This window comes from Rhipicephalus sanguineus, chromosome 2 (assembly GCF_013339695.2).
Source record: "Rhipicephalus sanguineus isolate Rsan-2018 chromosome 2, BIME_Rsan_1.4, whole genome shotgun sequence".
Taxonomy (NCBI): domain Eukaryota; kingdom Metazoa; phylum Arthropoda; class Arachnida; order Ixodida; family Ixodidae; genus Rhipicephalus; species Rhipicephalus sanguineus.
Window position 1 is genome coordinate 33,067,396 of NC_051177.1, and position 16,148 is coordinate 33,083,543.

At 47.5% G+C, this 16,148-nt stretch overlaps 1 protein-coding gene and 1 non-coding gene across 2 annotated transcripts in view; one reads left to right on the forward strand and one right to left on the reverse strand.

Annotated features, from left to right (window-relative positions):
• LOC119382677 (E3 ubiquitin-protein ligase SH3RF3-like) overlaps nucleotides 1-16,148 on the reverse strand; it is a 62,606-nt gene that overhangs the window by 10,476 nt on the left and 35,982 nt on the right. Inside the window, exons 13-16 of the mRNA XM_049412288.1 lie at nucleotides 11,572-11,851; nucleotides 10,908-11,285; nucleotides 6,665-6,846; nucleotides 2,266-2,391 (exon numbers count right to left, since the gene is read on the reverse strand). Of these exons, the coding sequence (XP_049268245.1) occupies nucleotides 2,266-2,391; nucleotides 6,665-6,846; nucleotides 10,908-11,285; nucleotides 11,572-11,851 (966 nt within the window). The remainder of the gene's footprint in view (nucleotides 1-2,265; nucleotides 2,392-6,664; nucleotides 6,847-10,907; nucleotides 11,286-11,571; nucleotides 11,852-16,148) is intronic.
• On the forward strand, nucleotides 7,272-7,344 carry Trnas-gcu (transfer RNA serine (anticodon GCU)). The gene has a single exon. It is a non-coding gene; the product is annotated as a tRNA-Ser (tRNA).

Below are 16,148 nucleotides of genomic sequence, written 5' to 3' on the forward strand. Positions count from 1 at the left end.
CCACGCTAGTGGCCGTACTCCTGTGAGGTACGTGCACACTACACCCTCTGCAATCACCTTTTTATTGCGATAGCAATTATATGGACAGTCTCGGCTGGATTTTGCCGTCGCCATCACCGCCACCGCCGTTATGCACCGTATACGTATAATACCCCTGTCACACGGGCACCCGTTAACTCCGTGCAACTCCCTCGTCGTTACGTCAACGGAGATGCGGTCCGTGTCACACGGTCTCCCTTACGTCAAGGAAGTTAAACGGAACGTTTCGCAAAGGGACATCGGCGATCTCCATTAACGGTGGAATGGAGTACTCTCGTCCCCAGTAATCTGTAGTTACGGAAAAAACCGCAAGCACAAAACAGCCGCAGTCAACACAATAATGAATTTCATTAATATTGAAAGTTATTTCACTGCATAATCCAGTCATAACCTGAGTTTAATGAAAAAAAAAAAACACGTATAAGTGCACATACTCTCCGCACCATGCCTCGCGAAAAGTCGTCGTGCCGCCATTTTGAATAAGTGTCCCCGAGTCCGTGTGCACCGTTGTGTTTACGTCTGTGCATCTCGTTTCCTTCTTATTGCGGTGCTCTTCATTCTACTTCAGCACTACCAATAGTCATAGCAGTCGAGTGACGCGGGTTTTCTTCCTTCTCCGTCGACGCCGGCACTCGTACTGGCAGTACACGCGGACTGTCGTGGGAGCCATCCGCAGCAAAGGCTTCGTGGACTGGACGTGAGACCTGTACCCAGCTGATATTGGAAAGGACAACGTGATTTGGGTGGTAGCGCAACTTCAAAGAGCTCGGCGACAACTTGCATCGTGTTTGACAATCGGTACGCGTAGAAAAGACGCGTACCAAAACAAACGTACAGTGTTGCCAACACTCTTGTCAAAATTACTGCCAACATGCTTGCAGGTACACGTTCATGTGATAAAGACAAAAAAAGTTTTGTGTCGATGTAATTAAATTATACTTTTTATAATCACACATACCATTGAGAATGTTTTCAGCGTGATTAGACGCGAAATATTGCATGCAGACGTAGGTGCAGCAGCGCCTAATGGACCCCTTGCGGCTTCTGTCCGAAGCTCGTAATATTGCCGTGTGACATGGGCACAACTCCATCACCGTCTAACTCCCTCATGGAGTTTTACATTGATGGAGTTTAACGAAGTTCGGTGGTGGCCGTGTGACAGGGGTATAAGTATGTATATATATATATATCAAAGTCCCAAAGAAAAATAATTCAGAAAAATGCTTCCGAAGCGCGGAATCGAACCAGCGACCTCTCGTTCCACAGCGCGTGGCACTAACCACTACGCCAGAAAGCGTAGATCCTTCAGGTAGCTAACGGCGAACGGCAGGTGCTTATAAGCGTTTCTTCATTACCAGCGAGATGGCGCAAGGAGCGCAACGAATGCATTTAAAAGTCGTCGGCGAGCTCGCTCGCTTCTTCTTATATTTGCGCAGGGAGAACCTTGCCCTTCCGCTGTCTGCTCGCGCGGTTTTCTCATGGTGAGGGGAAGAGGGATGTTTCGAGTTTTCACCGTGATGTCCGCGCTCATGTTACGGAGCGTACAAAAGTCACTCGAGCTCAAGGGACGCCGCTAAACGAACAAACAGAAGATGAGCGCGAACTATCAAGTGTCACAGCTCGACACTTGAAGCACGCTAGTTTCCTTCGCTGCTTCGGCCGCCTTTGCAACAGGAGCACTGTTCAAACTGAGAGTATCCATTGGCGAGCCTTACTTCGTATAGCATTAGTTTCTTGCTATCGCATTCATTGCTTCGCCCTTGCGGCGAAACTGTGACTTTTTTTCTCTTTACCTCGCGGGTTAATCAGCGGGGTCGACAGATGGCACAAAATTAAAATTCAGCATTATGCTTAAATGTTCCTTATTACTTAAGCAATGAAGAACACCTCAAATTTTTTATCCTTTCACAGGAAAAAAACAGAAATGTGCCAACACACAAGTGGTTTTCAAGAGCGAAAACGTGACAATGCAATTACATCGGCGAAAGGGAGTACAGACAGGAAAGACGCTCAACTTGCAAGTGAGTTAGATAGGAATGAAATTAACCCATTGACAACAACCGTGCATGTGCAAGAGCCTAGACAACAACCGCACATGTGCCAGAACCAGTGTGCCTCTTGAGAAATGTGCTGACCAAAAGCATATATAAAAGCAAAAGGGATAAGATTTGATTCTAACACTTATTACATCTAGAAGTGAACAAGCACCTAGAAGTGCCAACACACCTTTCCCTGACAAGAGGAGCAGGCTGCTTGGGCCTCGCTTTGAGGCTGTCGTTTCCATCTAAGGAGCTGGTCTTCTTGTGCAGAGCCTGCTGGCTGCCTAGGACCTCACTTGGACACGAGCCAGACCTGCAGGGAGGAACAGTGAACAGCTCCCTCGTACAGCGTAAGTGATCTTCACATAGAAGCAAAAATACCCGTGTAGTAGCTATTGATCTCAACTGTGACATTTTTTAAAAGGTTGCCCTACACGTATGCTTTCTTTTTAGATACTACATGCATTTTATTAAAGGGGCCCTGCAACACTTTTCTAGGTAATCAGTGAATGGCTTCACTAAAGGAGTTTACTGCCTCATGAAAAGACTGCTGTACAAATTTTTTTAATCCGTCAAGTACAAGTGGAGTTACTTGCTGCATGCTTCAAGCACTTTCTCTCTCCTTTCGAACTAGTGAGCACGCTAAACGCTACGCAGGGGAGGATGACGACAGGCCAAGAAGATGCGTCCGTTCATCAGCACGCGTCATGATCTTGAGCACTTTCTTTTCTCTTTTTCTTCGAACGGCCAGCTTACTTTAAAGGGGTACTGACACAAAATTTCGCGGCCGAGATAGCCTGCTGGATCGATTCCCGTGTACGTACGTGTACCATCTGCAAAATATCGACAGCGAATAAAGCTTGGAAGGTATTTTATATGAATTTTGAAGTTCGCGAGCGTGATCCAGCATTATAGGCCGCACCTAGTGCATTGACACCCTCGGAGGTGACCCGAGGTGACCCCCCTACTTCCCCTACGTAACCGTTGCAACCGGTACAAGTTATGATGACGTCGTAGCCGCCATTTCTGTTTTGACGCGCTTCCCGACGAATCGCCCCTCACCAGCGGGTCAAACCTGAAGTGATTCACCACGTCGAAAATTCCTTCGATCCCCGCTGCAAGAAAATCGTCGCCATCAGACGACGATGAGCCCGACGACGACAGACCGCGCGGAAATGCGTCACTGTTCTGTGTGCTCACGTGACCGAGCGTTTCATTCGCTAGGTGGTGATAGTTGCACCCGGCGGCTTGTCGTTTTTGGAGCTCTGTCAAACCGAAACTGAGGCTGTGTCGGTAATGAGGAGCTTGTAATTAATTATCTGTCGCGCGCTGCAGCAAACGATGTGCCGTGTTATGACTAACAGGCCCCCATCAACACATTGCAACAAAAAAACGCGGGGCAAAAATTTTTGTGTCACGACTCCTTTAAGTGTGATCACGAATGAGCGCACGGGCATGTCACGATGGCCACGGTAACTATGTACAGTAGAATCTCGTTACAACGAACTTCGCGGGACCGCCGAATTTAATTCGTTATTCTGAAATATCGTAGTACTGAAAAATGTCAGTAATGTAACATAACAGCGAAAATAACCTACCTTTGCAGGAGGTGCACGTGTTGGGGCGCGAACAATGAACGAAAACGCTGGGCACCGAGTGGAAACAATTTACTGCTTAAAAAAGTCTGTTATCTTCTTCTGGCGAGTAGAAAGCAGGCGCTGGTGCATGTATGCCTCCACGTCCGCAGCCTTCCTAAGGATGTCTTCGGGTACATCCTTGCAGCACCTGAGGTACGATCGGGTCTTCTCAAGGAACACCACAACATCCAAGCTTGAAATAGTCTCCTCCGTTGTCCCAGACTCTGCATCTCCAGCATAGTCTTCGTCACTGCTACAGCAATCTTGCTAACGCACTTGACTCACGATTTCTTCGCAGGTAAGCTCTGCGGACGTAGCCACTGCACAGTCACTGTCTACGTAATCCTCAAAGGTTACCGCAGCGTCTACCGGGAACTTCTCGGCAAGCTCATTCCAAAGCTCTGGGTCGAGCTCCGCTTCGTCATCGCAGTCTCACGGCGTAAGCGAAGTCTCGAGAAGACCTGGCTTTCGCCAGCAGTTGCTAATGGTGCTTCCTTGACGTTCCACCACGACACTGTCAGCATTTCTGCAGCTTGACGGATGTTGACCTCCGTGGGCAGCTTCAGTCGTATGTTAATGAGAAGGCACTGCACAAGTCGCTTCCGAAATTTGGCCTTCACACATCTTATTATGCCCTGGTCTAAAGGTTGGAGCAAAGACGTACAATTCAGGGGCAGAAATTCAATCTGCACATTGCTGAAACGCACATTCACCATATGTACCGACAGTTATCAACGATTAAAAGAACCTTCTTTTGTTTATTCTTCATAGTGTTGTCAAACTGCAGCAGCCACTGCGTGAACAGTTCCCGCGTCATCCACGCTTTCTTATTTGCCCGATAGTCACAAGGCAACGAGACAACGTTATTCAAGCAGCGAGGCTTGGCGGACTTGCCAATAACAAGAGGCTTGAGTTTTTCTGTGCCTGTGGCGTTGCAGCAGAAGAGCACTGACACGCGAAGACGCGATTTTTTTCCGCCCTTGCATTTTTCACCTTTAAAGTTCATTGTCTTATCAGGTAACAGCTGATAAAAGCACGCCGTTTCGTTGGCGTTGAAAACGTCGTCTGGACTGAACGACTCGACAATTTCCTGAAAGCGCTCGTTCCGCCAGGCAATCGCACTTTTGGCATCGGCCGCCTTTTCTTCCCCGCACGCGACTTGCCACATGATGCCATTCCTTTGCCGGAACCGATAGAGCCATCCGGCACTTGCGTCGAAGCCAGAGTTGCCCAAAGCGACCGCGAAGTGTCGCGCCTTTTCTTGAATAATAGGGCCTGACAAGGGCACACCGTGTTGTCTGGCACCCTTAAACCATGTGAGGACGGCAGCGTTGACGGTTTGGTAGTTGCTCAGTCGCAAGCGTTTTCTTGAGGGAGCCAGCTGTGATTCTCGATGTAATTTCACTAGGCTTGTGCGAATAGTAAATTTTAGGTTCGAAGCGAATTCGAAGTGAATAGTGATTTTGGTCGAATAATTTCGAATCGAATTCGGATAGTATATATCACATATTATTAAAAAAAAAACGAGCATATTTGTCATGATCCAACCAACCTGCACAACGTTTTTTTTTTACTTGTAACAAGGCATACGCAAATGTCATTCTTTTTGGTTCAAAGGAAGTGGAAGTAACTTTGAATAGTAGCAGGATTTGGCTTTCGGTAGAATGCAGGTGATAACCTGTAAAATATGTTACGTTTTAAAATTTACTATACTAAGCTGGTATAACAAGCTTTTAAACTTAAAAAATGATGAATCGATGTGCGGGTAATATGTTCATTTAACCTTGAAGTGGGGCTTCACAGCAGTGCGGATTTTCCCGAGAAAGGTGTATTCACGGTATAGCACGCCTCCACTGCAGTGAAATCACCTTTACAGGGGGGTTACAAGCGGACTAATATACACCTATTCGTTCATTTCGAATACTTCGAAATTTTCAATAATTTAAATTCGAATCGAAGCGAATTCGAATACTGTATTATTCGTTCGAATATTCGAAGTGCTCAAATATTTGCACAAGCCTAAATTTCACGATCTTCTCCCGATCGTTCAGTATCGTTGCCACTGTTGACGGCGCGATATCATGCTCCCTACATATGTCCACTTGCTTTTTTCCAGCATTCAGCTCCGTCAGAATGTCCACTTTTTCCTTGAGCGAAAACTGGCGTCGCTTCTTTTTAATGCTGGGGCCAGGAGAACTCATTGCCAGAAAAGCGACCGCACAACACGATCTCAACTTCGCAGCTCCAAACGACAGCAACTGGAAGCGTGGTGAGAACAGCGGCAACAGCGGGACTAAGCCTACAATGTTGTTTGATTTGGTTTGACCAGTTTAACCGGTTGGTGATGGTCGCGTTGATGTCGATGCTGATGGGGCTGCACCCATTAAAGCGGGTTTCCCGGTGCATACCTGCTGCACATGATGATAGGTGTAAGCTTCAGTGATTTCCATACCGAAACATTCACGGAACTTCATAATAACGAAGCAACTTGTTGATTTTGGGCTTAAATTACGTACGTTAATCTGAAATATTTGGTATTCTGAAATTTGTAGTACTGAATGTTTTTTACATTGGCAATGTAGGAATTTTGGCGGGGATTTCAAAAAATTCGTTAATCTGAAAATTTCGTTAATCTGATGTTCGTAGTAACGAGATTTTACTGTAGCTCATGATGCTCAAATCAGCCAATGGCCGTGGACTTTGTGTTTATGGTATCATTTGTTGAGAAAAGAGTGAGCGATTTCTAGCTGACTTTGAGAATTAATTGAAAATTCCAGGCTGCGTGCTGCGCTATAATGCTTGGCTCACATGTTCTTAGGAGCCTTGACTACTGATAGGCAGCGTTTCCTGACCACGCTGAAAAAGTGTTGCAGGGTCCCAGGCAATTTCAACCTACGACAGAAAATTCACGAACACTACAGTGTGCTGTAGGCTAGCAGGAGCATTCACCTGATGTGCACGACAGGCACAGCACTTGGCGGCTGCAGAGATGACTGGCCCGCTGCTGCCGAGCTGTCCACGAAACTCGGGTTGTCGCAGGAGAAATTGGGTGGAGGAGGTGAGCGTGATCTGCGCTTGGCTGTGAGCCGCTTCATCAGGCTTATCTTGTCCTTCTCCTTGCGCTCCTTTTGCTGGAAAGAGTGCAAGTAATCCACATTCAGCAGAAGATCTTGATGCATGTTGGGGCCAATTCACAAGTCAACCTCAAAAGTGTGTTGTAATACAGCAGCAGTTCCATGAACTATGGCAGTCATGGAAGCGACATTTTTATTTTTGGAGCAGATTCTGGAGGAGCAGAAAAAATGGTGCTTTGGAGCGGCCATAAGTGTTTTTGGAGCAGAAAAAATGCTAGTTTGAAGCAGCTTTGGGCGTTTTCGGAGCACATGGCAAAATATTCCAAAAGGCTCCTGGAGTTTAAAGCATCATTTAAGCATCTCATAAATATTAATATTTATTATTAAACATATTGCACATAAAATAATCACTTCAAATTGGAAGAAACAAATAATTAGGCAGATGGAATGGTTATTGAACAAAAAGTAAGGTGAGCAGCCCCGCCACGGTGGCCTAGTGGTTATGGCGCTCGGCTGCTGACACGAAGGTCGCGGGATCGAATCCCGGCCGCGGCGGCTGCATTTTCAGTGGAGGTGAAAATGTTTGAGGCCCGTGTACTTAGATTTAGGTGCACGTTAAAGAACCCCAGGCGGTCGAAATTTCCGCAGCCCCCCCACTATGGAGTCTCTCATAATCATATGGTGGTTTTGGGACGTTAAACCCCAGATATTATTATTAAAAGTAAGGTGAGCAACATATATTTAATATACCAGTACCTGTGGCAGAAATGATATAAAAGCCATAAAGTGAAGCACCAAACTACAAAAGTAGCCACAATCACATGTAACTAATGCCAAAGCAGCAGCTTATAATCGGTGTGAGGTCAATATGTTATTTTCATACACTGAAACCTCATTATAACAAGGTCACATCTGCCAGAAAAATCACTTCGTTATATCCGAAAGTTCGTTATAAACGTTTTTTGTAACATTGTATCTATGACACGACTATCCTTCAATTACTTCGTTATAACCGATAATTCGTTATATCCGAGTTCGTTATATCGAGGTTTGAGTGTATTTCATCAAAATAGCCAGCACTGATAATTTCAAAAATAAAATAAGCTATATGAGGTATACACTTAATATTCCAGTTCCTGTGGCAAAATAGAGGCCAAAGCTGATATAGTGGTAAATGTAATCAGTCACACATCAAAGTCGTCACAGCAGCAGTTACAGTCGAACCCACTTATAACGATCCCACGTATAACGATCTATCGGTTATAACGACCATATTTGGGTGCACTTACGATTTTCCAATTCTAACCATTGAAGCTGCGTCCACATATAGCGAACATTTTTCAAAGCCTCCTACTTTTACAATGAACACTTCAGACACGGTCGCGGCAAAAATATGGCGCACATGAAGCGAAAAAAAAGTTAAAACAGGCCCTGTAAAGCGTGGGGTCCAGTTTACTCGCGACTAAGATATCCCTGATCGGCGAGCACCGCACGCAGATTTTGGACGCTGCGAGCGAGGTCGCTCACTTTCCAGCCTTTTTCTTCAGTGGCAGAATGGCAGTGAGGAAAAAAAAAAAGGAGGCAGCATGAAGCCTTGCGGTCAGCTTTTGCACGGTAACCTTTCCTGACGCCGTTCTCTGCAGCTACGACTGCCTATGATGAACCAAACAATGCCTTGGAACGCAAGAAGGCATAAATGCAAGAAGTGTTAACCGCGATAACTTTCCATCGCATAAAGGTTCACCGCGTCCCTAAACTCGTCCACACCACAATGTGCCGCAAAAGGTCATCAGTCTTTTCGGTAACGGCAGAGATCGGTCGATCGGTGATAACGACTTCCGCGCGATTGCGGCTATGCCTATGCGGATAAGCATCAGAAAAGAGCGAAGGCGAGGTGGTGGCTGTCGATGAACGTGCAGTTATGACTTATAGCCGACAACCTTATATCACAGTCATCTGTAGATATCTGCTCAGCTGCGCGTGTGGCGTACCCTGTAAACTATGCGGATTGACGGCGGTACGAGCGCCATGCTGCTGTTTGCAAGTTTGCCGCCGCCGCCGCATCGTGTGGGACCGCTTTAAAGTGCGCGTCGCTTTGTAGAAATGAAAGTAGCTCGCCGTTGCTGCACGGCGCGGGCACCGAAAAATGTCGATGCATTGACAGCGAGTGTATACTGCGTGTTTGACTAGGTGACAACTCAAGTGCGCCACGCATCGTCGTGCAGGGCCGCGAGAGAATCTCGGATACGTAGAGTGCGCATTGCATGCAAAATGCTTGTTTTCGCCGCGTTGAACGAACAGGCTAATCGCCGCACCCGTGCACGGTCCGGAGTGAAGCAGGCACGAAGGACGTACAAACCCGTGCATAAGGCATACAGCAAGCGGCCCGGCAGTGACTCCGCGAGCCGAGTAGGCGACGCGCTGCACGCAACTAGCCAGGGATGATTGGCTCCACGTGGCAGTACCGCGCTTCGGTGAAACGGTGTCAGTTCATTGCAAAGGCGGGTAATTCACTCGTGAGCACATAGCGGGCGTCGCTTCACGACGCGAAAAGGCTTAGCTTGTCACCGGAGGGGTTGTTAGCACTTTAATAAAAGTGCACAGAAAAAATAAACGGCTTGGCCGCTGAGTGCACGTTTTTAAAGGCGAGTCCATATACAACGAACTACTGATATAGCGACCACTTTTCGCGACACTTTCGAGTTCGTTATAAGCGGGTTCGACTGTAGTACATAAGCAGTATGATATCGAACTAATCTCAGACACATTTCACCAAAATAGTTTGCTTGTTAGGTACAAGTATAATACAACTAAATCAGATATATATCAACAATGCCAGTACATGTAGCATTGTCAATATGCTAGTATACAGCTAATGTGCAAACTGCATACTAGATGATAATATACAGCTTGTTTTTGCTTTCAATGGTCACATGATTAAAGTTCACTGTTTTCAGTTTCCCAGCGTTATTTTGGAACAGGTTCGGAGCAGTTAACAAATATTACACTTTGGAGTGGGATTTCCCTTTGGAGCAGTTTTGAGCAATTGGAGCAGCACTTCCATCACTGCTATGGTGGAGATGTGCCGATAAAAATGATAGACTTTCAACAAACCGACAATGGGCACTGGCACAATCCCTTTGGAAGAAAGAGGGGTAGGTAAATAAGAAGTTAAGTTTGTTCACAAATCACGGACCCCTTTCAAGAAAGAGCACTGGCTGTATGGGTCTATTTCGTTGGTAGACTAAAGCAGTTTGAGGGCTTAGAGAGCACGAAAACTGACAATTGAAAAAACTGACAAGTGAAAAATCCTAGCCAGTTCCATGCAGTGAAAACTGTCAGGCAGCGAAACTGTAGCCCCTTTCATCAGGCATTACATTTTGCTCCCAAGTTTCGGCAAAGTTTTCATTAAGGGTTTCTTTGTTATTTCTTTGTACCTTCAGGTTTAGACACGTAGATCTCATGAGACGGTATGCTCATCCATGGCCACACTGGAACACTACAGTAGCATTTCAGTGCAGGCATGGCCAATTTCACCTCGCCACTCGCCATAACATGCATTACTTATCCCAGCTGTCTCCCCCTCTGGTCACTTGACCTGCGTGACAACTACTACTACAACTACTTCTGCTGCTGCTGCTACTACTACTACTACGACTACTACTACTACTACTACTACTACTACTACTACTACTACTACTACTACTACTACTACTACTACTACTACGTGTCAGTGCTTTTTTAAAATGGTTGGAAACCAGGAAAACGCGATGTTTCTGGGCCAGCCGGACAGCAGCTGCATATGGGGCCCTGGACTGAGGGCTCCACCCTCTGGGACTTCACAAGCAAAACAAAAGTTTTCTACAAGGATCCGCTGATGGGGTATTTGGTACATGTCTTGATGTATATGGAGTATGTGCAGTGCAATGTAACGAACATCAAGAGAAGACACATAAATGACATATACTGGCGCTGACTTCCAAACGGTTTATTGAAAAAACATGAAGCCCGCTTTTATACATGCGCACATGTTATCAACAACTGAAACGCACCATGGGTGAGCGTACAAAACCTGCAAAAGTTTTCTACAGCTACTACTACTACGCGATGCTCCTCACCTTTTCTGAGCGCATCGCTGAAGCAGATGGAGCCAGTGTGCCAGCGGAGGAGGAGGTGGCAGCAGACGAGCTGGAGCAGCTGTGCGGTGAGTTGGATGTGGCCATACCACCAGACTGAGTGCCGCCATTGCCAGCCAAGCCCACAGAGGTTGCGGCAGTGACAGCAGGACTGCGAGTCGGCGTGGCACAGGCAGGCACCCACGTGGAAGCGCCGCTAACCGGCCCGTAAGATGAGGCGGAGGAGGGCGGCCATGCGAGCAACCAGTGACCAGTGCTGCCCGACGAAGCCTGGGAGGAGGCGGGACTTCCCGTGGTGACGGCCACTGCCTTGGCCACGCCCAGCTGCTGCACTTGCAGGGCCACAGGGCCGTGGCTCACCTACAGGCAGGTAGGAAAAGCCAGTCCATCAGCAACATTGCTACTGCCACTAGACTTACTTAAAGCTCTTAAAATTCGAAATTCAACACCTCTTGAAGATGGAAAATAATTCCGGCCTTTCAATTAGAAGCTACGCTTATCTATGCCAAAGTGCCGCACCTTCAAGGGCCTATCTGTGTACACCCGCATTTCTGTACACTCGCCAGCGCTGGGTTTTTCGCGAATTGCTGCCAGTGAGATCTGTCACTCATAGAAGCTTTGCTTAATAATGGAGGAAACATCCTACCGGCGGCTTATGTCCCAGTGGACTCGGGGTTGTGGTAAGTGGAGTCCTCTGTGGGGGCGCGACCAGGGCCCACTCAGCAAGCAGAGGGCTGGAGCCCTGCCCGCCGAGAAAGGGAGGCGGTCCACCAGGGACCATGGGTACCTGTTGCGGTGCACACAACCGTGGGCGCGGTGAGCTGGGGGCAGGGATTCGCGTGCCCATCTGCTGCTGCTGCTGCTGTTGAGGCTGTTGCTGCTGTGGTATTGGCAGCAGTGCTGACGAAAAGCCACCACTTGACGACCTGCAGAAAGCACTAAGTGAGGCTACGGCAGCAGCACCCACTATGTAGGTAACAGAGAAGCTGCTTTTCTCAAATGAACTGACAGTTGGGCGAGTCGGTACTGATTCGTCATTCACTGCGCAACACTAGACACGGACAAACAGGATCATGGCATCTCAATATGTCCATGTTTTTAGTTACCACCAGGTGTGCTTGCGACGATGATGTATTTAATAAACCAGTTGCAAGTTTGCACTCATGTTGTTTCGGTCTTCTTTTCGCCAGCGGCTAGTGTTGCGCAGTAAATGATGAAGTCCTTTTCTCCACCTGCATGTCAGTGGTCTGTGCTGGACGCATGTAAGTTAAACCTGCTTATAATGAACCTCCATATAACGAATTCCTGGATATAACAAAGTTTTTCTATTCCCCACCGTTACTCCATAGAAGCACATGTATTTGAGACCTCTACGTAACGAAGTGGCAGCGGGAGACCCCCTAGAAATAACGAATTTTCCCCGATAACGACCTAAAGATTTTGGCCCAAATTTTGTCATTTTTGCGCGAGCAGCAACCCAAAGCACCTTCTCCGCCGCGACGGAATGCGAAGCGGCGGCGGCGTGCTTGGCGTGCTCGAAGGCACGGCGACTGCGAGGCGAGAGCACGTGTGCGTCCGTGCGAGCGTGCGCGAGGCGGGCCTGCATCTCTCAACCCGGCGAACATGCCACCACAGGCCCGCGGGCCTGACCTTTCCCCCTCCCCTCAAACGTGATCCCACCACTTGCTGCAGCTGGCCTAGCCCGCCAAGCCGGCACGCTCCTTTTTGCCGAAGAGAAAAAGAAAAAAAAAAGAGTTTTTTTTTTTTTTTTTTTTTTTTCAGCGCGCTGGCAGCGCCACTCTTTGGTTACTGTGCAAGTCTCTGCGCTTCACTTCGCTAACCTGACACTAGGTGACACTACTTAAAAAGAAAAAGAAAAGAAAAAGGAAAGAAAAAGACAAGAGAAAGGGGGAGCTGTAAGCAGCGCCGTTGGCGCTGTGGCTTTCTGCATTCTCCGTGTCTTTCTTTGTTTGTTTTCTTCGGTACAACGCCATCGTGTTGCTCGCTCTTCGTTTCCGACGCCTCGCGCTTGTGCGAACCGACACGCGGCCACGCATCCAGTAGCCGTTGTGACAATCCAAGGATGAGTGCTTCGACGAAGAAACGCAAGATACTGACTCTTGAGGACAAAATGGCCATCTTGGACGCCGTTTCTGGAGGCCAAAAAAAGAAGGATGTAGCTGCCAAATTTGGCATCGCAGCTAGTAATTTGTCGACGATTTTAAACGCGAAATATGCGATTCGCAGCGCTGTGGAGCGTGGCGCAGACAGCAAAAAGAAGAAGTTGAAGTCGTCAACATACGCCGACGTTGACAAAGCTGTGTTCACATGGTTTATGGACATGCAGGCACGAAACGTACCCATCAGCGGCGCTGTTTTGCAGCAAAAGGCAAGGGATTATGCTTGCATCCTGGGCTGCGATGATTTAAAAGGCAGTAACGGGTGGCTCGAAGGTTTTAAACACAGGTACGGGATCGTTGGCAAAGTGATCAGTGGCGAGTCCTCCTCTGCGGATAGAGATGGCGCCTACTTGTGGAACCAACACAAACTACCGGGTATTTTAGAGCGCTACGAAGCGTTGGATGTGTACAACGCTGACGAAACGGCGCTTTTCTACGAGTTGCTTCTGAACCGTACCTTATGCTTAAAGGCGACGTCTGCCACGGCGGTAAGCAGAGCAAACGTCGTTTGACTGTGCTACTGTGCACAAATGCAGACGGAAGCGACAAGCGAGTTCCGCTGGTCATCAGCAAAAGCGCCCGACCTAGGTGTTTCAACGGAACCCACAGGATGCCCGTAAAATATGTGGCGAACACGAAAGCCTAGATGATGCGCAACATATTTAGTGAGTGGCTGACGGATCTCAACAACGACATCAAGAGGCAAGGACGCAAGATTTGTCTGCTCAGAGACAATTGCACTGCTCGCCACGTAGAAGGGCTCGAGCTCTCCAACATTGATCTAGAGTTTTTACCCGCGAACTGTACATCGCTCATTCAGCCCCTTGACAAAGGTATTATTCACAGTGTCAAGTGCTCATACCGTCGGCGACTAATCCAAAAACTGCTCCTGAACATTCGTTTGCAGCGAGATACGAAGGTGGACATTGTGCAAGCAATTGAGATGCTTGAAGCGTCCTGGCGAGAAACAAGTGCTGAAATTGTTGCGAATTGCTTCTGCAAGGCCCGAATCTCAAAAGAGGTTCAGGCTGAGGAAATCGACGCCGGAGAGGAGGAGCCTTCATGTCCGCCCGATCTCGCCGAAGCTTGGATTTCGCTGCGCACGAATGGAGGAGCCCCGGACGATGTGCAGATTTGTGATTTTTTATATGCGGACAACTGCGCTGTCACAACTGAGGAGATGACGGATGAGGCTCTGGCAGAAACTGTTTGAGACCGCAGTGACGACAACGGACCTTTGGAGGACGACTCGGCACGCGCTTTGCCCTCCCCGTAGGAGGTGCTGGACGCCATCGACCTTTTGCGCCATGCCGCGGGCTCGCTGGATGATGACGGAGCAGCATTGTCTTCATTGATGTCGTACGAACGGTCAATGCTGTTGCCATTATGAACAAACAACAGAGCAAAATCACGCAGTTTTTCACCGCGAAATAAATGTTTTGGGTGAGTTCTGCCGTCAGTTACTTTTTTGCTTACTTAAGCTTTTCTTTTTTCGAATTTTCGTGCTGAACCTCCATATAACGAAATCCTCTTTATAACGAAGTTTTTCGGGAATTTCTCAATTTCGTTATATCCAGGTTTAACTGTATGTTTGTGCTCTTGCTGAACGCATGTATGTTTTAGTCAACATACAGAAGGCCGGTCCTCACACACATCAACACGCTCTTGAAATGTGTGAGCCGGTCCTCGTTACGATTGCATGGCAAAGGGTTATCCATTCTAGATTTACAAGAGATAGGAATTGGTTCTTGGTTATTTATTTATTCAGAAAATATACTGTTTAAAAGTGCTTTAATGTCAGTGTTGCACCACTCATGCCTTCCCAGTAAAATAAATTTTAAGCAATGTAAATGTGTTCCAATGTTATTTTATTTAACCATTATTTCAAAATAAACATTTTGTTGATAGGTAGTGGTAGTGTGTTGAGGTTTCCCTTTTATCTAGAGCATAATTTTTGTGCTATCAACTCAGTCATTTTAACCTACATGCTCCACATATATCACCCATGTGTGCAGCTTTTAAAAAACCTTGTTTCAGTCACAATGCAGTACAGTTGAGCCCGACTATATCGAACACGTTTGTATCAAATTATCCCGTATATCGAACAATTTCTAAACACGGTAAATTTACATTGAGAATATATAGCAAAAGTTACTGTTACATCGAACGAAAATGGCAACGACAACCGATATATCCAACTCCATATGCCCCAAAAGTGCCCCAGCAAGTTGGCGTCCCCTAGTGGTGGTGGGGAAAACTGCTGGCGCTACCCTACAAAAAGTGGTTTAGACCCGGCTGTGCACGGGCGAACACACCCCTGCGCAAAATGATCCTGGCCTGCTCGCAGCGCTTATAGCCAATCAGAGGCCTGCGTGCTTTCTCCGAGGCGCGGAGGCGGTACAAGTGAGCGCCATTTTTTTCTTTCTTTATGCTTGCGTGCCTGTCGCTGCCTCTTTTCCTCGAGTCCTCATTCAGCGTGGTCCGTGCTGGCAGTGTTGCCTGTTGGCGCTCTGTGAACTTTCTTGGCGCACTGTCGTCATGGCTAGTGCAAGAGACAGAATTTGCCTCTTGCACTAGCCATGACGACATGCATCTTGTACGCGACGTCGCCGCCGCGTACAAGATCCGCGTCGCCGCCGCGTACAGATCGACATTCGACAAGTTCGTCAGTGCAGACGATGATGTCGCCATCACCAGCTACAAGATGAGGACTACGTTGCAGACATCGTGCCGACCACGAGCCAAAGCGACAGCAATAAGGAAATTGACGATGGCCCGTTGCCTACATCCTCCGAAGTGATTAGTGCAATTGCATTGGTCCGGCGCTATTGCATGAATATGGAAGGCTGCTCCGACTCGCTGGAAAACGTGGAGGCGTGCGTGCTGTCTCAGGCAGCGAAGTCGTTGAAACAAAAGAAAATCCAGGACTATTTTGTTCCAAAGTAGGGCACGCAAGTAAGCCACCAGATTAATAAAGTACTTTTCTTATTGGTATGTGCCTTTGTGTCATCAAATCCTACAGCGGGCCTATATCGAATTATGC